The 23,108-nt window shown below is 34.8% G+C and overlaps 2 protein-coding genes across 2 annotated transcripts; one reads left to right on the top strand and one right to left on the bottom strand.

Moving 5' to 3' along the window:
- The first annotated feature begins 795 nt into the window (after positions 1 to 795).
- Positions 796 to 20,532, top strand: LOC140753955 (monocyte to macrophage differentiation factor). The gene is made up of 4 exons (XM_073088816.1): positions 796 to 1,195; positions 3,015 to 3,205; positions 9,524 to 9,776; positions 15,872 to 20,532. The coding sequence occupies exons 1-4, from the start codon at positions 1,031 to 1,033 to the stop codon at positions 16,055 to 16,057; spliced, it is 795 nt and encodes a 264-aa protein (XP_072944917.1). The 5' UTR covers positions 796 to 1,030; the 3' UTR covers positions 16,058 to 20,532.
- Positions 20,528 to 22,884, bottom strand: ArgRS (arginine--tRNA ligase-like protein). Its single transcript, XM_073088815.1, has one exon. The coding sequence runs from the start codon at positions 22,713 to 22,715 to the stop codon at positions 20,670 to 20,672; it is 2,046 nt and encodes a 681-aa protein (XP_072944916.1). The 5' UTR covers positions 22,716 to 22,884; the 3' UTR covers positions 20,528 to 20,669.
- Positions 22,885 to 23,108: the final 224 nt, after the last annotated feature.

Raw genomic sequence — 23,108 nt, 5'->3', positions numbered from 1 at the left:
AAGGTTCATATAAATTTGATGTACCTTTCCTTGATAGTTCAAATTTTTTAATTTTAGTTCTGTATGAAGCCATTAAGGAATCCTTCTTTCTTTTGAGCTCTTTAATTGTGCAAGAACCACCTAACTTATTTTTTATATCCACCCATGCTTTATTATGTTTGCTTTTGTCTTTATGTGAAACATGTTTGGGATCCCAAATACAGGGATGTGATCGGTATAATTCCAAAAACCTCAATGCAGTTTCGTTAGACCATGCCATTCTGTCTGCTATCTCATCACCTGTCCACACGTCTGTTCAAGCTTACATGTGCCTCTTTTCTGTTCTAAATGAAGAAGTGTGGACGGTCAATAAAATATTTGGCTGCTTTGAATCTTTGTACAGACAAAACCACAAATTGAATGTTATACACGTATTTGTTATTTGTCTTAGTTGGGCAAATAAAGCAAATACTATCAAATAATAATCAGGCAGCCTATACTTAAGCAGCTTCTTGCAAATAACCTCTCTACACTTTGACATATAGTGATGCGCAAATATAGCCAATACACGAATATGATGCACAAAATGAAATGCCTAGTGGTGAACAACAGATATTTTGCAGTTGTCTTGATGTAATATTTTTATATGCTGTTACAAATGCAGATTTTTTATGTCTTTAAATGTTTATTACGAATTCGAGTAATTAATAAAATTACGATAGAATAACATTTACAAATTATCGAAACATACACTATCATTAGAAGGTGGTAAGGTAACACTAAACGAGACAGCGTCAAAATTTGAAAGGCCGTCCCACGGCCACCAATCCACCAAATTAAAATCGCTCAATCGCTCGCAAGCTGTCTGGAATGTGTAGCGTGTCGTAGCGGTGGGGGTGGTTCGCAAAATTAGTTCTTCATGAAATCCGTAACAGAAAATGTAAATTGAATTACTAACATGTGTGGTAACATCATTAGAAGATTAAACGTGCTGTTGTTGGTCTCATGACCATTTAAATTTAAACTCTCATACGGCTAATACATACAACAAATGGGCGACGTCGTAAGCTTATTCTCTGTGATAATAATGAAATTTAAGTCCAAGTTCAACCAAAGTAAGCTTTATTTTCATTACGATATACCTTGGGAGAGGCTTAAAACCGTGAAATGGATGAATGAAAGAGCCACTTCCAACAGAGCTTACGTCCCCACTACGGTGAGTTTTAATTTAAAAAGTATAATATTGTGTATAATTATTATATTTTTATCTAAATGATATAAGTGACTGAAACACCGACTTTCTGTGACTTATGTTTACTATTATTTATTTTTCTTAGTTGTTAAATGATTATTGTAACATATTTTTTGTGTATTCATGCTACTTTAGTTATCCATAGAATATTTGGCGCTTTCAACTTTGGACATTTAACTACTATACGATACCACAAAAAGTTCTTAAAGGAACTTTGTGGTATGGAATTATGTACTTAGTACATTAAGTATTTAATGAATTAAGTGCATAATTACAATTTATATTATGTTCTATGTAAATTTTAATTTAGGTCTATGTATAAATAAATAGCTGCTACTCAGTTAGTTAATAAGTTCTAACTACTAACAGCTGTTTATGAAAATTATTACTTTTTGTATATTTAAAAAATCTTTAAATATCGAGTATGAGAGAATTGGGCTTTGTATGATAGCATAAACAAATCGATTATACATCTGTAATTCTTTCTCATCTTGTAGAATTAAATAAAATCAACCCATTTTTTGTAATTAGTTTTCGATGCTATGTGTAATCTAGATATACATTGCTTAGAGAACATTGAACTCAGTTCTGCACTACTGAGTTTTATTCACAATGCCTGCACATGTCTGCAAACATTATCACATACATGCCTACATAATAATAAAACAAAATTATATAATTTCTAGATATTACCTGCGGTTTGCTTGCGTTCTGAAGGTTCTTATATTATATACATTGGGAACATTTTTGTTTAGGTTAAGATATACCCTATGTTCTTTTCGAAACCCCTGACAAAGTGTGTTCGCAATTTCATGACAATGGGCTTTTAGTTAAGGCGGGAAAGATTAGCAAACAAACAACAAACATTCATATTTATAATGTTAGAATAATTTGAACAGAATCACCGTACTTCACACTTTTATTATAATTTATAAAACAGATTTACAGAATTATAGCCCTTAGATAATATGTTATAGGATTTTGTCATAAGCACTTATATGATTGCATAAAACACACCAATTTTTGCACCATAAATTCTGTTCACCACCCACAAAGTTTACTTGTGAACTTATTCTATTTAATTTAAGTTGTCAAATTTAATTGATGTATTTGGGATTATTTAAGCCATTTACTTTAAGTGTTTCTTTTTTATCAACATACAATGTATTTATATGAGTAAAATATTTATTCATGTATTTAATAGGTAGCATTTTTACTTTCAAAAGCCACATTATTAAAACATTAATTAAACAATCAAAATTGTTTAAAATCAAACATTTTCACACTTTATATGAAATTGAATTTATTTTTGCAATTATTTTAAAGCTGTAATAGTCTTCCATGAAGACAAGTTAGTTCTACTTGTTAGTATCCTTATAATTATTTGTACCTTGAACTTTATTTAGTATTAATACTTAACGGCGAAAGTAATGATATACAATGCATATTATGTAAATTCCATAAAAAATGAAACAATTAAAATAACATTTCATGTCATTATTCTTAGAAAACATTAAAATATGCAATAAACATGTTAAAAATAACGCGAAATGAACTAGTAACTAGTTTAGTAGTATTACGAAAAATTTAAATCTAACGATTATTAAAATTTGCTGCTACGACCAATGCTACGACGCCATCGAAAAAAATGTTCTATAATTACATATATTTTCGACCTTTACCCAAAGATATAGTAGCGCTGTTCATTTGTGAATCACTGAATTTTCTTTTACTTTAACCTATAAACTGCTTAATTGGTGCTATATCTTAATACTTTTCTCAGGTGGAGAATGTTGCGAACGTATGCACGCACGCCCTGTGCGTCGCGCCCGCGTCGCTGGGCGCGCGCGAGCTGCTCACGCGCTCCGTGAACGCCCCGCAAGCCATCGCCGCCGTCGTCTACGGCCTCGCCCTCTGCTTACTGTTCGCGGTTTCCACCACCTTCCACTCCGTATGCTGTTGTAGATCTGACACGTGAGTTCTTTCGCTTTTATGGTATCCTAGTACTTTTTTTAGTTTGTTCTTACGTCACTAACGACTCACAAATCTCACAATTTGTAAAGTCAAATGCATGTGTACCTAGGATTTTCCTGTAAGATATTTGTGGTACCTCTGACGTCGTTTCTTATTCCTTTTTGAGTTATGTTAGTCAAATAGATATTCAAATTAAATATAATGGTGCTGTCGTCATGTTTGTATGACACGTGAGTTTCAATGTTGTCAGACAATCATGTAACCCTAGGACATCAATCACGGCAGTTATGTTTTGGTCTGCCCGCAGGCTATCAGCGTAATACAAATCTGCTTTGAGTCACTTGTTGTTTGTTCCGCTCTTTAATCAGAGAGGATTTTCCTGTAATTTCATTACATGCACTCACGCCTTAAACTTATATAGCCATATAAAGCTTCTATTACTGCTCCATGTTAGTTGGTGTTTAAAACCAGTTCTTTAATCATTTTTGAATAACATAATCTTGTTACAATTTGTTGATAAAAATTACCTACTGTAACAATATTGTACACCTTCTTGGCCTCTAATTCGTAGGGATCCGAGGTTCAAATCCGAGGCACGCACCTCCGACTATTCAAAACTTATATGCGTATTAAAATTAATCAATTATCAATTGCTCAAACGGTAAAGGAAAACATCGTGAGGAAACCTAGACGCCTTTAATTAAAAAAAAAATCACAAGGATGAATGCAGTTTAACAACACGTACTTTCCAACGCGGTGGACTATGATGTAAATCCCTCTCACTCTGAGAGGAGACCCGTGCCCAGCAGTTGGACAGTAAGAGGTTTACGACGAATGTAACTATTGTAACTTGTAAGTTAAACAAAGTTCCAAAAAATATTGTCATATTTAACTTATCACGTTATATTTCATACTTTATACTCTTTAGTATCTACTATTTTATAATAGCAGTGAAATTATTTCGGACTTAACGTATTTTATAAGTAAGTGTTGTGTAATACATATTTAAATTAATTCGTTATTTAAACAGTACAGGTTAAATTACAGTGCAAACAAAAAATCTTGGCGTAACCTTCGCAATTCAAGACATACCTGTTTTAAGTTTTTATAATGTGGCAGATACCTACTTAATTATGTTATAATTACTACCCTATTGTGATAGTTTTATTCCTTATTACTAAATGTAGAGTCGGATTTTCAGTAAGTAACAGATCGTAAAAGCTGTGTCATAAGCGTCACAGTATTATATATTTCAACTAACTGTTTAAGTTACTTCAAAAAAGAAGCAGGTTCTCCATTCTTCTGTATTTTTTACTTGTTTTATAGTTTACAAGATGTGAAATCTTGAAAATGAATTTTATGCCAAATAACCTCCATTGAATTAGAGGAAATTGTGCATAGGTACACGTATGGTTTGGAATGTATCGATGACAATGCATAAGTAATTAGATTAGTAAGCTTTTCTACTTAAGTCTTTCGGTCTAGCTTTGTCATCGTTGATATATAATTATCATTAGGTAAAAAAACAATGTATTAAAATAGGCGGGATTAGACGCAATCGGAAACTATAGTTATTTGAAATGGCGAATTAGCCCAATTCTGTTGAACGAAGTACTTATAACAGAAAAGGGTTCGTCTGCGAACGAAAATAATCCCAGAAGGTCTGGTATTAGCTTAATTTATTCAAATCCTCAGCAATATTGAACAGCGACTAAGTTCTTTATATAAATGGTCAATTGGAAATTCTAATAATATTCTGGTGGTTACTATAAAACCACATCTATTAATAACATACTGAACATTTTTATTGTTTAGATAATTTCCCTTAGTAACTTGTATATGAGAAAAGTCACATTTTATCGTACTGATATTAGGAGGCTTAGGTTATAAAAAGTTTTAATCTCACTAGCGCAAACGATTTTATGACCCCTGCATAACATACTCATACTTGTGGCTGTTTTATGGACATGTATACAAGCTTGTAACCAACTTACGTTAAGCACATATGATAACGGCAGGAATTCTAATTAAATTTTGGAGAAACTATTAGGTGTAGGTTAATTGTCCGTGTAGTTCCGGGACCAGAATAGGGCTACGATATCCCCTGCCTGTCGTAAGAGGCGACTAAAAGGGGCTTCCGGGGTTGCGGGCGGCAAGAGTGGGAGAGCTCGAACCGCCCGGCTAGTGACCCCGGGAAAGACGGCGGTATGTGTGGTCGCGCCCAGTGGCGAGCGTCAAGCTCACCTGGGCGGAGCCCGATGGGGCTACGCGCTAAGAGGACTCTGGTTGCGTTCCTTTGGAGATCCCGGAGTCCTCTACGCAGCGCCGAGGACGGCCACCGGGGGGGTTTTAGTGTGGTAACAATCCCACACAACTCCGTGCCGCTCCCACGGCATAGGGTATCTTTTGAAGGTTTCCCCCTCGTAAACAAAAAAGAAGGTGTAGGTTAATACTCGGGTATTAATGCGAATGATAATGTTTGTCGCTGCCAAGTATGTGGTACCTTCAGAGAATAGTGTTAGGATTCATCGTGACTGCACGATGAATCCTAACACTATTGAACTACTGAGTTCAATGGGTATGCGTAGCCCAAAGTCCTGTCTGCGTGCAACAAATTGTGCTTTGCTCAATATCCATGTAAGTCCCAATAAATTTTCACCATTTTCCACTATAAATTTGCCTATTTAATAACCTCTAAAGGCTTCATGCGCGCGAATTCATCCATTTACAAACCGGCCCAGCATATTATAAAATTACGCCAATTAATATACAGACCAAATTGCGGAAATAATTTACTAGCGAATATTTTTAAAGTAATTTTGTAATTTCGTACAAAGAAGCATTAGATATTTTTTCCTTTATGGATTAGTTTCGTTCATGTAGCAACATATGAAAAGGTCTAAATCGAGTATGAAAAGGGCTCGTTTGTAAATAACTCTATTGCGCAAAGGTTACGTTGACGAGGCTTCTTGCTTTGCGTCAGGTTTATGTTCACACAAGGCCGAACGCCACTTAGGTCAACGTTGTCGCTTCACCTTTTATGTTTCATTTTTTACATGTTGCGATATATTTTTTGTAAAAGTGTTCATATTACATTTTATATATTATGGAAATAGCAAATGAACGCGCGTCCCACGTAATATTAAGTGGCTACTGCCGCTCATGGACATTTGTGATCAACCCCAGGTAAGTAGAGTCCTATCTGAAGTCGGCCACGTACGCGCTATCGTTGAGGACTAAATTGGAAATCCGCGGTAAATGTATCCTTAACGCATCCTTCAAACCAGAACACAGCAGCGCTTAACACTGCTGTTGAAAGCGTGGCGGTGGTGCCTTTGGAGTCGAACTACAAAGGGTATTTCCACCTTCGAAATATGACCAGACTTGAGATCGTCGTACCTGAGGTCTTAACTGATATTATTAAACAGAAATATCACGTAGTATATACTTCTGCATGTACACCTGTTTATGATTAACCTATGAAGCTATTGACCTATGTAGCTATAATCTTTTTGTTTTAACAAGTGTAAATAAGTTAAATATCAAAAGAAACTGGATTCTTTGCCTTTCTACCTTTTTATAAGTCCTACCTACCTATTTATTTTAATGCATTACATGCAACTGCAGTGTAATTCTTAACATAGTAGCTTAAATCACATTTATGCGTGAGCGAAGCTATTTACGAGGTATGAATATGTTATTTTGTTATTTATTAACTACTTTACATATAGTATGTACTAATTGCCTCATTATTACGCGACTGTGGAGGGTAATGATTTTGAGTGTAGTATTTCACGGCATTGCGTAAAATAGGGAAATTTTAAAGAAACCTTAAATAAGTCCCACTTAAAGGGTTTCCTTAATTAATTCTAAGCGTTGAACAGGTGGGCGTCAGGTGGAAGACGAATGGAACAAATATAGAAAAACTGTTATTTGTTAAAAATATAGATTTCCGTCACAAAAGTGACACTATAAAGAAAACATAGCTTTAAAAGTCTACATATATGATCGGCGTCATAATATATATTGATGTGTACTTATTTTACTTTATTATATTTATCTTATATTTAAAATTCTCGTATCATAATGTTAGTTACCGTACTCCTCCGAAACGGCTTTACCGATTTTCACCAAATTTTATATTCATATTCAGTAGGTCTGAGAATCGGCTACTATATATTTTTCATACCCCTAAGTGATTAGGGTTCTTCACCCTTAACATTTTTTTATTTATATGGAAACACAACGTTTGCCGGGTCAGCTAGTATTAGCAACTTCGCCGCATGGATTTTAAGAAACTGGAACGTTAGTATTTCATAAAAATCCATAATGTAGGTTTTGCGTGATTAAGTAACAAATATACAAACTTTCACATTTGTAATATTAGTGGAATGCGATTTATTTGGCCGCCACGAATGTTACGATAGATTCTATTAGTTATGTTAGCATTACAGTGGAGTTCCAGGATTTTACTCCTGGATCCACTTTAAAGTCTCTAAGAAATAAGAAGGAAAGACAATTATATTATTTATGTACTCACTGGGTCACTTTTCAAATGATTATAAATGTAGATATATAGAAGTGGAACTTAGAAAATTGACATATTTTCACAGAAAAGATTAAAGTCTAATTTCCATGTAGAAACTAAAATAAAACATTAATCCTTCATAATGCGATACTATTTTTGAAGACCAAGAAGGAACATCTATTATGCTGCATTATGCTATGAAATATTATTATCTCAGTGTGACGTTATCAGTTCGAATCATACATCTCAGAAGTTGCCATAAAGTGGCAGATAATGGCATTAGTCGTGAATATTGGATTGGATACTAGGTACATCTCCTTCGCAACAAGGCCAGTTGTTTGGTGGCAGGAAATCGCTCATTATGTGCGAGCGAGAGGATGTTGCGAACTTCGGTCTCTAAGAGATCTGAGGCTCTCCCCACATACAACTGTATTGACGCAAAATTGACCGGGCCTATCAGAAAATTCTTTATTTCTACAACATACAAGTGTATGCATAGTGTTATGTCGTCCATGTTGAGAAGTGTGGGGAGAACCTTATACAACAATGTTATGTTATGCTGATGATATAATTACCATATTGTTTGTGTATATTGCTTGCGGACTACGTTCCATCTAATCTATGCATAGTTGAATAAAATTATGGTACCTAACGTTTTTGCACTGGCGGATTTAGATTAGATTGCGCCCTTGGCTTATTTTCATATGACAAGCTAATATGCTATCAAGATAGTTATATCATTTTTCTCCATAATACGTGTCTTTTAAGCAGTGATAGCCTAATGGTTTAGGAACTCCTTCTCTCGAACGTGGGGTCCGAGGTTCAAATCCTAGCCTACCTACCTACCTCCTACCTCTGATTTTTCAAAGTTATGTGCGTATTAGAAATTAATTGTCACTTGCTCAAAACGGTGAGGGAAAACATCGTGAGAAACCTGCTTATCTGAGAGATTTATATAAATTAAAAAATAATCTCAAAGGTATGTGAAGTCTACCAATACGCACTTGGCCAGCGCGGCGGACTATTGCCTAATCCTTCTCATTCTGAGAGGAGACCCCTGCCCAACAGTGGGACAGTAATGCGTTGATGACCACGTGTCTTTGTGCCTATTTTGACCATTTGTATAACACGGCAATTCACTATGTTTCTGAAGTTAAAAGAAGAAAAACGATAAATTTGAAATATTCAAATTTTGTTATTACAATTATATTGTTTGGCCTTGCATTAGAAAAACATTAACTGTTATTTACTCTGTTTATTTTCATAAAGTTAGATACGTATAATTTAATAGATACACATCAGTAACTTATCCACTGTATAATGTACAAAATTATATGTTGTTTACGTAACTCCATCATACTAAACTTATTAATATTAAGCCATTTATGAAATATTAATTGCCCCGGTCGAATGTTGTGATTACCTACTTGTGTCATTATTTATACATTTCAATACTATTGAAATTCCGAATGGTATAGATGAGCCGGGATATTATATTTAACATATAATAATTAGGTATATGATATGTAATCATGCACATTACTCATTCAGCTGAATCACATTGATATCTATTTATTTATGCTTAGCTTTCTTATTAGCAAGCTACAGTTATAAACTTAATTTTTCTTAATCGATCCTATTTGGAGTTGGTTTCAGATGTCAGTGGTACAAACCACTAACATAAAGCTTAATTCACGTTTAACACATATATAGTGTACAAGCATTTCACATACGAGCTCCATAACCGTCACAAACTAAACAATCATGCTAAAGCTTACTAATTTTCGCAGTAAAATGAAACACTTCCTGCACCGTTGCGACCGCGCCATGATTTATATATTCATCGCGAGCTCCTACTTCCCGTGGCTGACTGTGGGCACGCTGTCCTGCTGGATGCTGCGGGAACTGCGCTGGGCCATCTGGCTGCTCGCGGTGCTCGGCATCACCTACCAGCAGATCTTCCACGAGCGGTACAAGATGCTCGAGCTCCTGCTGTATCTGGTTATGGGGCTGGGGCCCGCGGCGATCATTGTCACGTCAAATGTACGTCCCTGTTTGTTTGCACGCTTTGTAACGCTTTCATGCACGCTGTGTTCACATTGTATAGCACTGAAGCTTGAATTCGTATTATATCAATTTGTTTGCTTGTGTTTTATAACTGCCGGTTTTGTCTTTCTTAGAAATATTTATATACCTCATTCTCCATTTTGATGCTGGTAGTGCATAGGTACTCTCCGAGAAAGATAGGACCGAATGCGAAGTAATACAACGCAGTTTGGTCTTGTTTCATACTTAATATCGCATGTCGGTATTTTGATCTTGACAAGTGTGTACTGTAGGCATTATAATTAGCTTTAACAAGCCGGGTAAGTTCAATGTGGGTGATTATGGAACTGCGTATTTTTATTAATAAAAATTACCAGCCTAAGTGCTATACTTCTTCAAGCTTCTTTAAACGCTTATTATATTTAAATGCATGTGTGCTTTTGTGAAGTAAAAATATATCGATTAACACTACCAAACAAACAGTTTATCAAAATATTTTTTAATGTTTACCGTTGCATTCATTTATGATGTGCCAGATTTTTGGGTGAATAGATCTTTGTAATTGAATATATCTACTAAATTACTGTGTGGTGTTGCGTTCCCTACAGTTAATAGTAAAACGTTACGTTCAGGATCTAAGTACTATAAATGTTTTTGTTATTTACCTATTTGTTTTAAAGCACTAGATATCTTTTTTCCCGTGTAAACAATTTGTAATGTCATTGTTACTTGCAAGAAAGTAAATTCATAATTTGTCCTTGTCCCTTATGTCATGAGTTAACGTAAGTAGGTCTAAGTACAAGAAGTTGATATGAGATGTCTATGTTATGTTGCACAACGTTATATTCGACGAATCGCGTGCATCTTTGCTACTTGTAACTTGTAATCCTTAAAAATGTGGTTTAGTGTTTTTTCCTTCTCATACTCGTAGGTACATGATATTACCAACACCTACATTTATCAAATTTTGTTCCAGAGTAGAATACGAATAAACATTCATAATAAAACACATATTGTTAGATTTAACCGTATGTCAAAAATTCGAAAACCTCACATTTGTTAAGTTTTTTTATGTTCTGTTAAAAAAACAACGAAGTTTGACAGCATTATTTATCAAGTGTTTAGCGCGCCTTGTTCGAAAGCTTGAATTTTTCATGGAACCAATTTCCTCTTTAGCTGATACTCGATACCCTTGGGTATATTTCATGTTACATTCTAGATTGGATTCTAAAATTGGATCGTACTAAGTATATTATATTCAGAACGTATTTTAACGTAGCAGCCAGAATCGATTTCACAAAGCCTCCTCGAGGGAATAGAATAAACAGTGTTTCAGTGTCGTAAATAGGTATCTATTTCAGTAATTCGAAAGGTCAATTTATAATTCACTCAAGTCTATTTATACACTGGCAGTTTGTTCAAAATTCACATAACATTATTATGTGAATTTTCTTATGTATAGTATTCTTAATTACATTTGTTTTGCCATATTGAAACATAGCTATTGGAAATTATTGATTATAAATTTAATTTGAAGCCATCAATACGCTTGTACCTTTAAAGAAAATATTTCACACATTTTAATCGATATTGATACCAACTTTCCGCAATTCTTTCAGTTTGGATGTTTGTAAGTATATTATGGACATACATTTTTAATGACATAAAATTACCTATTAGTTGATAGATCAATATGTTCGCCTAAACAACTTGCTATTAGTACTAATCGTCCCCTGAAAGCATTACTGTTTGCCGTCCATATACGTAAACTGGAACATTTATACCCACCTACACTTATTTGGATTCGATTCAGCGCTTGAAGTTTCCATTGAAGCAATTACCTACTTTCGTTGAAAAGCTTTTAAAGCCCTCGGGTATATTTTACGCTCGAATATAGATTGGAGCAAACTAAAGATATTTATGCAGAACACATTCATGATCAGCGACCTCGATCGGTAAATTGTTCAACATAAAATTTTGGTTATTATCTACATTGAATCAGAAATAAGTACTGATAAATTATAGTAAATTTCCATATAATCTGGGTCATATTTGGATACGTGCTCCTAAATGCTGTCTTCGTAATAAAGTTGAAACACCTAAGGGCGCTGCGCCCTAAACCGGTAATGTTGCTTGATTAAATAAGTATATTACGGCGAAGGTGGCTTGCTTGTATAAAGCTCATAGATTGAATGAAATGAAAATATTTATCGAATACTTATGTAATATATGTTAATTATAATTACAACGTAATTGATGGATGACCTTCAGTATATCAATATTTATTAGTGGATAGCATTTATTCACGATAGTCCTTTAAAGTGTACCTTCTCCTTTTTTTTACAAAATGTTTTTGCCGTTTAGAAAAAAACGGCTAAAAAATTAAACCTATCAACCAACCTACATATCAGGAATAATAATTGTAAAGTTTAGTGCTACAAGTTTCGTGGCTTATGGTAACAAAGGCAATCATATTCTACTGAGTCAACAGTATCCCGTTGGATACCATATCGTTATCTTCCCGAGTCGGTCGTAATAACAGAAAACCTCCACGCTTAGATGTTTAATGCCGACAGAGCAATTCCATTGTGCAACGACATGCGATACGCTAATAGCTTAATAACTCCAACTAACCTATCATTTCTATTGAGTTAATCATTCATATAAAGGTTAAAGACCATTGCCTCGATGATACATCTTATTGCTTAATTGCTCGACCTCGGAATTGCCATGGCAAAGTGGATTGAAAGCGTTTTGTTGTCGATCGACGATCTTTACTTATATGATTGGATGGTTATCAGTTTATCACAAAGGACAGTTTAGTATTTTATTGAATTTATTTCACGGATATATAGTTTTAAATATTCTCGATCAAATCAAGGGGGGGGGGGGGAACACTGTCCTTAACTTTAAAGAATTTCCATATTAAGTACATGTTTCTCTCTATCTTTACATTCACTTATTCTTTTGCTTGTAGGCACAGTTCCTTTCGAAATGAAATAAAAAATGCTTAGAATAACAAGGTACAATTCGAAAAATTCGTTATTCTTATCTGCTTTTGATAAGTGAAATATAGACTCAGTATAGTTGATACTGCTATATAGGCACTTCTAAAACCGATATGCGACCGCGATCTCAACAAGCAGAAGTGGAAAGCCATGAAGTGACCTAAAAGCTTTGAACTCGTCCACTAGAACACATGCCTTTTTAGGGTTCCGTCTGTCCTATCTTGGCTCTCTCGTGATTGTGATCTCTATCGTGATCTTTTGAATATAGAATGAAGAATATAGATTATAACACTAGACATTGTAACAAATAACAAAACAAGAAAATGAAAGAATATTGTTGTATGTCTTTGTTTTTAATGGTTTTCGAATGCTGTGAGCGTGGAACCTAGTGTAAAAAATGAAATCTTTAAAGTTTAAAACAATGAACGATAAGGATGGGCAAGTGACGGATTATATTATAATATTTCCATTTTTTTGGAAAAAAGTCATTTTAGTAGGGTTATACAGAATCTTCAGTCTGCGAGTCCGACTCCCACTTGGCCAGTTTTTAGTCTAAAAGCGGACTATATTGAGAATATGCTAGTTTCAGCCACTTGCACTCTAAACTACTTATGTATGCTTAGTCATATTTATGTACTAGTGCATATACAGCCAATATGTATAACGTGTTACAGTGTTTATTTTGCACATATCTAATTTCAGTAAGAATATTAGTGCTTTTTTGAAGTTTCTAGGAGTAGTAGAGCACAAAATTCTTTGTAGAGATTGATAGTAACCTGCAAGGATTACTTATGCGTGAATGCAATGCATGCAACAACAAATTTTAATTCGTAGTATGAAAGCAAGTAGTTGTTACTTTCATATCATGCTGAAAGATTCCATTAAAAAAACAATTTATCCTTGAATAAAACCATTCGATCACGGTCATTAAGTTAAGTTCAGGCGACTTTCATCATCGAAGTATTCGAAGAATCAGTCACATAGTTAGCAAACAAAACATTTTATCCAAATTCACTTATAAAGAATCTTTGAGTACTTAAACAGAGGCATTGGGGTCAAACAGCTTGTGTAACAAAAAACCATTTATAATTTCACATGCACGTTTCCATAATTAGATATGGAAACGAGTATGTCATCCGTTAATAAGCTGATAGTACGTATGTAACCTTTAGACCTTCGATTCGCTGACTGCGCGCCGATCTAAATACCTATCCCATCGCGTTTGTGCAGTTATAATTTTAATCTCGTATGGGAAAGAGTTTAAATTGAGTTATAATGAACACCTGATGATAAATGATCACAGTCACCTCTTGTCAACCGTAATTAAGTTAATAAGAGTGGAGTCCGCCCTAAAATTAGTCACAAATGGACTAAGGACTAAACCTAAAACTAAGGTTATCTAATGTACCTACTACACCTTTCAAACTACAATGCACCAAAGCCTGAATCTGCTATTATGGCAGAAATAGCTATGGTGGTAACGTTCTCACGAGATCTATCTTACTCGTAATACGAAATGATCCTACGAACCGTTCAAAAAAACCTTTAAAATAATACCGTGTTCATTTTGGCTACTGTGACCACTATAACAAAAGGAATTCGTAACTGATTAAATAATCTCTCCCGCCGTTTTCCGGCTGTATACGGTTCAGTAAATACGCCTGTATATATAGAGCGGTCAACTGCCGGATTAATAGAGGCGACTATGAACGCTTCACCCAAAGTTTATATTACCGTAACTTGCCAATAAATTGCGGTAACAGATGTAGGCATTATGCAAGACATTGTGCAAATTCGAGACCGAAATTGCATAATACTGTTTGTAAACATTCGGCCAAGTTCACGGTTCCCTACTATTAGGAACGCTGCCGGATTTTATATTTATATCGTCGAGCTGGATATTTATGTTTCAGTTATTTGCGAGTTATATTTAACCATCGACCATGAATAGGACACGCCTGCTGTATTATGTTTAATTTGCGATGCCAATTACACAACGTCTAGTAATTTCAAGGGTTCTAAGATTATTATAATCGTGTGTTATTATAAGTCTTTAAAAGGGTGAAAAGATTTGCTCATGTGCTGTATTCCATTAATCGTAAATACTCAATCAATACATTTACTTGCACATAATTGATAGATATCGTATTTGAAGAAATTGAATAAAATTTTTGCCAAGTTAAATTTTGCTGTAACGAAGCAACGGATGGGTATTAGTTTCCAAGGCATTACTAAAATTCATTAACATTTCCTGTGCAATATTACAGTTAACTTGATTACAATTTTCTTAACTACTTTTAACTGTACTAATACTTTCAACTATTTATTAATGTTCTTCCTTAACACAATGCGCAAACAAAGCTCTAAATTTACTAGAAAATCTTCCTTGCCTTTTACATGATCTTGAGAATCGTCATCTCTATCACATAGTGTTTATTCACAATAAAGTTGTAGTTTTCTACGTGAGTGTATGCTCGGCTAGGTACTTAATAGGTACACGTTTGAAACGTAGACTTACACGTGTTTCGTATTTTTCAAATGATATAAAGGATTATAATCATTACTCATAAAAAAATTAAAGTTTTAACACATTCTTTTTATTGTAAAGAATTTTAAAAAGATGTTTTTATTACCTATACCTACTTGTTTTTATGTCTGTACTCCAACAAAACTGTAGGTAGAATATAACTTTAGTCGTTAGCAACCATGCAATTTCCTTGAGGCAGTATAATTTGATTGGGCGCGCTATTACAGGCCTTATTGCCTTAATTGGTCTCAATTACTGGATTTCCGTTTTAACAACACGATTAGTAAAGTTTAAGGCGTTGATCACACAGAACAGACATCGGGCGAGGGCTAGGTGCGGTCGCGGCGCCTGTTTTCTTTGAAACAAAACATACGTTTAACGCTATCAAGACTCATTGTTTTGTTTTGCGGCGTTCCAATGTTTACAAGTGGACGGTGGCGTCGCGGCCGCTCCTATTCCCGCCTAACATCTCTTCTAAGCTACTCTTAATCGTACTACTACTACCTATCATTTTACAGTCGAGTATTTTTTAACGATGTTCTTTTGTTTATTTCCAGCAACAATTCCCGGCGATGCAGGATCTCAAGATGGGAGGCATGCTGTACCTCATCGGCGTGTTCTTCTTCAAGTCTGACGGGCGCATCCCCTTCGCGCACGCCATCTGGCACGTGTTCGTGGCGCTCGCCGCCACCGTGCACTACCTGGCGATCCTGCGACACCTCTTCCCCGAACTAAAAACATAATTAAGACTGCCATTCAATCTCAATTAGAGCTCTCTACGCTATTTTTGTATGTTAACTCTATTACGGTGCCCGCAAATCGAATAATTCGCTTACCGGGCCGCGAATGTCAGACGTCAATTGAATCTTCAATCACTTGCGGCGCCGACCACGACAAAGGCATGTTATTGTAGAATGGAACTGGTACATTTATAGCCTGTATTGGATTCGAGACTGTCCTGTAATCTTAAACTTGTCGTTGGATATTGACTTTATCATCTTTACGCAATATTCGTAAATTCAATCACAGGACTTTGTGTGCACCGAAACTTCCTCACATGCAGAAGACGTAGAAAATTCCTCCGTAAAAGTGTTTTCCTATAACTAGGTGTTTAATTATTGACGTCACTTATGACGGAATTAACTGTAGTTACTGGTATTTAGCATATCTGTATTGGATCCATTACTGTTTGATATTCTCGTAATTAATCAATCCCGTTCATATTTTTATAAATGTTAGTCTTTAATAGAAGTATTTGGATTTGCTATATTCTCGTGAAGTAGAATGTGAATTTTATGCGGTACTATTTTCGTGTACTGGTTGAGAATGATCCGATATTTTACACGAAAGCAAAAAATTAATACCGTAACAAGAGTTATTTGCTATCTATTACAAACATATGCAATATGGCGTTTAATTCATATATCAGAAATCATTCGGCGCGGATCGCGTTCAGCCAAATAGTATTGCGGACGATTGAAATGTGTGTATATTTTGTAAAATATTGTTGAATCTTATTGTACTATTGTTGTAGTCTTTGTAGTATCTCAGAATCTCGAGACCAATCCAACCCTTTTTAGAGAATTTAATGTGTATTGGGGTTTTTAGAAACTTTTATATCTATACTTATATGAATCCAGTTTTTCAGCGAGATCTTTTATACACCTCATGTGATTTTTTCCCTAGATTAGTTCGTTATTCTATGAATGTACGTTTTAGTGTAGTTAGATGTACCTCGTCGTTTTATGGTAAACTGTTTATCGAACTCGAACATATTTGAACGAATCTCGTTCCATATTTACTTACATTTTTATTTATTGTGTATGTGTTAGACGTGTTTGCATTTGAATTTAGATGAAATTAGAATTTGCTCAATCATTCGTGTGTGTTTAGAAGAATTCCATCTTAATTTTATTAAGGCACGAAGTTTAAATAGATGATTGAAAGTGTTCCAATGTGCGGATGACGCAGGACTAAATAGAACGATTTGTAATTAGATTTGTGCAGCTAACGTTTGAGATTTTCCTGATCCATTTGCCAGATTTAGTGTTTAAAAATATACACAATATTTGTACATGATTTGCATGTAACTCATCGCTCATACAATTTTCCGGAAACCTTTTTAAGTCAGCTCCTTAGCCCATCACCTTAAACGCGTGAAAATCAACCTCAAGGCGAATTAGACATTACTATAAATTATGTAAACAATAATGTAATTCGATGATGAAAGGGTAAGTGTCAGGAGATACAAAGAAGCATTGTTCATTGATTATTGTATAGCGAGTGTTACAATCGTAAATAGGAACTAGGCCGCGGCGACGTCGCCCGCCATGTATGTAGGACACATGAATATTTATACACTAGCCTAGGTAATTCTTTAAATCTCGTTATATATCCGAGCGCTTGTAGACGTCCGTTTTAGCTGGAATGTGAAATGGTGTCATATAACTTATAATTATTGTACGTAAGATACTGGATGTCAAGTCATCGCCGGGCACTGAAACCTAAGCTTTGGCGGAAAGACGGTAAGAAAGTGTGGTCAAGTACTCCAATACCCTTGACGGTACTTGAACTTACTGTGCGTCAGGTAGTGGATCATTATAGCCGTCGCTAACAACGCAAGAAAAAACGAACGCCTACAAGTGTTTTCATGGAACATTCCGCGTTCATGTGTATGGTATCTTTACCTTCCACTGCCATTACACTATCAGATAACATTTTTGAATAAACGGCTCTAGCGGCTCGACATAATTATAATAATTGTTTTACTACATAAACTTGTAGTTTGATCAACTCGACAATTTCTAGTCATAAATTTGCTACAACCAATCGCAAATTAGTGATGAGTAAATGAAATATATTATTATTTGTATGCGTACATGTATTGTATTGAGTTTATAGTTTTTAGGGTATAAATGGTTACGGTTTAATGGGTATATCAACCTTATCAGTTAGCCAAGGTTGTCACAGGGTAATAAAATCGATACAAACGAAACGTGATTGCACAAAATTTCGTGAAAAGTACGTTTATTTTTAACCTTAAATGTACCTCTATACCCGATCATTATAACAGTGATTAAAAAAAATATTTAATTAATATTATTTCAATATCAGTAGGAAATTAAATCGTAAAACCAAATTTTATTCAGTAAGTTACCTATGGGTTAAGGCAATTTTTATCTTCCTAACATAATTTTAGTGGAGAGCAAAGTATTTAGTAAGTTTGTGTGTATGAGGAATGTTTGTAGCATATTTAAAATATTTTATGAATGATCTAACTTTACAATAGGTGAACTACTTACCTTTTTAAAATTTATACGAGTATGTCTTTAGTATAATGTACATACGCATTTGCTATGTATCCTCGAATCTAAAATGGAGGTTTCGATATAGGGGCAGTTATATTTATTGTTATCTATTGTTTGTCACATATTACACCGATCATATAAAAAGTGCAATAATTATAGGTACTACTGTAGTACCTTTTACTTTTACAGATAAACCAATCATAGAAGAAATGACGTCTTTTAATAAAATGCGCACCAAATCTAACCCATATAATCTACTTTAGGTTCCTCAAGTGAATATGACGGTAGATAAAAACCATATGAATGCTTACGGCAACCACCGTGACATGTGATGCATTCCTTGTAACTTGGTGGACTTGACGAGTCCTCTGGTCCGTAGAAGGCAGTTATCTTTTATATACCAGGTGACAATTGTCAATATCATGTAGTTTACAATAGCGCTGAGCTTATCATATTTGAGTACTGATAGTATTCAATATGCTAAAGTGCTCATGGACAACACAAGATTTGCTGTCTCGGCCAACAGGCGCCTGACACCCATATTTATTTAGACTTATTAGTCTTCCAAAGAAGGTGGCATTTTGGCATTCCTTATACATATTTCTTAAAAAATATCCATGTACAAAATAGTGCTCATTGCGTTGGATTTTACAAATTCAAAATACATTTAAAAGTTACCAAGGAAGTGAAGGAAATATATCTATAAAATCGCAATATTAATTATATTCATACAAGATCGCCTTGACATAATATGTAATTTGATTTAATTACAGAGTAGATGTTATATTACTACATTGGTATTTACTCTGAGGGTTTAATACAAAATCAAAGAGATAACACTTTAAGAACTTTTTAATGTCACACATTGGGCACGGGTCTCTTCCATCTGGAGCGTACTCCTCCAACACCAGGCGTATTAAGAGAGCAATCTTATAATATAAAAAAAATTATATATTTTTATCTGCACGTACGAATAAAATACTTTTGCCGTTTTTTGATTAATATTACCCATCATTAATTTAAAATAATTACGGATATAGAATATTGTGTTATTATGTAATAAGAAGTAAATATATGTTATAAAAGCATGTTATTAGTAGTCTCATTTTTCCAGAAATATATTATAATAAATAGTATGTGCGTGTTATATGTAATAAATCGTATATAGGTATTTACCTGAATTAGGAATTGTATTGTCAACTACAGATTTGTAGGTAATTATGAATATTGAATGTATTGTCCTTATCTATCTGCTAGGTGTAGTAGTATGTTGTTTTTCCGACTTTCCTAAATTATTCCACTCTTATAATTTTAATTCCCATATAAATAAAATTAAAATGTATTTAAAATATTCATATTTGTATTTAATAAAGACATTCGAAATATTCAATAATTTAAATATCCAAATTAATCCTTTATTCCAGTAACTTAAAAAATGTTCATTTTATATATTAATATACATATTATTCATAATACCAGGATGAATAAACTAAGTGATGAATTTTGTCACTTAACTTTTGATTATTGAAACTTTGTTCCAAATATTAAAACTACCCTGCTTTGTGACAACTTCTTGTACTCGTAAGTGTAATGTAGATATTAAGATTGTATCTGGTATTTTATTACTATTGTAAAGGTAATGGTCCTGTTTAATACTTCATAGATGGTGTCTAGATTTGTGGATTAAGCGAATTGAAAGTTTATTTCTTAGTAAATGTAACTTAGGTATAAAATATTTTTAGATTTATTGTTGCATCCAATAAAGGGACAAACTCACCCATTTCCATTTTAAATACTCTGTACTGGATGCCCATGTAAAACATTGTTTCGTAAATTTTACCTTTGATAATGGACCCTGGTATAGTTTTGTAGAGGTTTTATGGGAAGTCAATAAAAAGTTTTACATTTCACTTGTTAGTTGTTTTATTTATTCAAGCACTCAGAATACAGACATTCAAGATGAACTCTGATATAGCTATAAAATCATTAAAAAATGTGTTAGTGGTAAAAATATACAATAGGTATATTTCAAAGTTATTGTGTTCTGTTACATTTTTGAGACAGTTCTGATACTCAAGAGGAAGAAACACTTCTCCATCACTCTAGCTGTGACTTCACACAGCATTAATCGCTCGTAAAATATTTTGACAATATTCCCACTTTTATCTTTTTCAACACAGTAACACTTATCATAGAACTCTGTAAAGGTTGTGGCAATTTCATACAAATATTCACAAAGAGTATGCAAAAACAGATCGCCAGCCACTTTAAGGATGACTTCAGGGAACCTGAGTAATACTTTTGCGAGTTTCCACTCAGTATCATGCACAAGCTTTATTCCAGATTTTTGAGCTTCAGCTATCAATTGATCTGTTGTTACTTGAGCGGTTCTCGCAATAGACCTGATACGAGTCAAAGCATACAACAAGTACACAGCTGTGTTACCACGGTCATCCAACATTTTATCAAAAGAAAACACATATTCATTGATTCTGTTGTGGGAGAGATCTGCATATTTAATACAACCATATGCAATAGCTTCTTGAGCTTCCTTCAGTTCCTGGGGGGTAAGGACTTTGTCACGACCCTTTTCAATCAGCTTGTCTAGAGCCCTCTTCAAACCATCATCCAGCAGTGTACTTAATTTGACAGTATCACCAGACCTGGTTTTAAACTTCTTCCTATCTTCACCCAAAACTACTCCAAATGCAACATGCTCTATGACGTTGTCTCCTTCTTTAATAATCCCAGCTCGTTTCGCACACTCATCTACGATAACAAAATGACTGTATTGCCCAGAATCTGTCACATAAATGATTCGTTCAGATTTCTCCTCTTCTACTCGTTGTTTTATGGTGGCCATGTCGGAAGTGTCATAAGTATACCCTCCATCAGATTTGACAATAGTTAGTGGTACTTTGTCACGTAACTCTGGGTTGCCCCACATTATAAGCCTACCTTTATCATCTTCTAGAAGGCCTTTGTCTTTAAGTTCCTGTACAACAATATGCATCCTACTGTGATAAAAGGATTCGCCTCGGTCAATTATAGTGACATCTAGACGGTCATATATGTTCTGAAACTCTGCACGAGACACATCACATATTTGCTTCCAGGCAGCCAAGTAATCAGGATGTCCGGACTGAAGCTCCACAACACAGGTGTATGCTCGCTTCTTGAAGGCTTCATCGCTATCAAACCGTTTCTTAGACTCCCTGTAAAACGCCTGCAGATCCGATATAGGGGGCGAATGTGTTTTATAATCTGGATATTTGTCTTGCAAATGTGCAATCAGCATACCAAACTGGGTTCCCCAATCACCAAGATGGTTGATACGAAGGACTTCATGATTCAAGAACTCCAAAATACGGGAAATACTTTCTCCCATAATAGTTGATCTCAAATGTCCCACATGCATCTCCTTTGCTACATTTGGTGATGAGAAATCGACTAGAATCCTTTGCCTCCTGGTTTTGGGTGGTTTGATACCATGGAGGAGGATACTATTAAGAATATGTTCAACAAAATTTCGTTGTAGATGTATGTTGAGGAAACCTGCTCCGGCCACTTCAATCTTATCTATCAAAGGACTTGATGGGGTTTTATTCAGAATGTTGTTTGCAACTTCTCGAGGATTGGTTTGAACGCCCTTACCTTTTAAAATTTGAGATATAGCCAAGGCGGAGTTGCACTGGTAGTCTCCGAACTTGGGGTTGTTGCCAGAAATAGTAACGGACACCGGTGGTTCGTCGAGGTCAGGATAAGCGGCTGCAATAGCAATTTCGAATACGTTACTGAGTTCCTCGACTACAAGAATGTTACTCTCGATAGCGCTCAGATCAGTAATGATAGTAGGCAGTTCCCTCGGTTCTTTCTTAACTGGATTCAATTTTTCCGTCTCAATGGCCTTTTCGAGTATTGCCAAACGATGTTTCAGCTTTTCGTTGTCGGCGAGTAGCGCGTCCAACCGCTCGTCTCCGGCGTAGCTGAGATCCCCATTTGAGAGCTTTTCCAACTCTTCTTCGATAGCTTTCGCTTCCTTTTCAGCTTTCGTGGTCCTTTCTTCCAACTCCTTTTGACTTATGTCCGACATTCTTAATTGATTTAATAAAAACTAAAATAAATATATCACGCCAACTATGTTTAGACTTGTGTACTTAAAAGTTTTGTTTAAATGCGATAAAAAATAGGTTAGCACTTAGCACATTGACTCAGATATTTCATCATGTATTCACCGAATGCACGTTCTGACAATGACAGTTATTTCTCACGCGGCACGAAGCGGCCGCGTTCAGCCTACGTCGTGATTTTGTTTTATCTATGTTCGTAATATTTTTATTTACGGTGTCTTTAATATTTTTATTATATTCATTAATAGACATTCTTCGGTGTTTCAAACCATTTGTTTTAATTTGTTTGAGAGTTAATAGTACTATATGGTTTTCAATCTTAAACAGCTATATTTAATTTCCATTAGATAGTATGT

The sequence above is a fragment of the Epargyreus clarus genome, unplaced genomic scaffold (assembly GCF_041222505.1).
Source record: "Epargyreus clarus isolate Ecla_fem2 unplaced genomic scaffold, WU_Ecla_fem_2.2 ptg000027l, whole genome shotgun sequence".
NCBI lineage: Eukaryota > Metazoa > Arthropoda > Insecta > Lepidoptera > Hesperiidae > Epargyreus > Epargyreus clarus.
This window is presented reverse-complemented; position numbering and strand designations above follow the sequence as displayed.

Bases quoted from the DNA above. Each gene is read 5' to 3' on its own strand.
- ArgRS (XM_073088815.1), bottom strand. From the start codon at position 22,715: ATGTCGGACATAAGTCAAAAGGAGTTGGAAGAAAGGACCACGAAAGCT.
- LOC140753955 (XM_073088816.1), top strand. From the start codon at position 1,031: ATGGGCGACGTCGTAAGCTTATTCTCTGTGATAATAATGAAATTTAAG. The intron at 1,196-3,014 runs GTGAGTTTTAAT...TACTTTTCTCAG, and splicing joins GAGCTTACGTCCCCACTACG to GTGGAGAATGTTGCGAACGT. The intron at 3,206-9,523 runs GTGAGTTCTTTC...TAATTTTCGCAG, and splicing joins TGCTGTTGTAGATCTGACAC to TAAAATGAAACACTTCCTGC.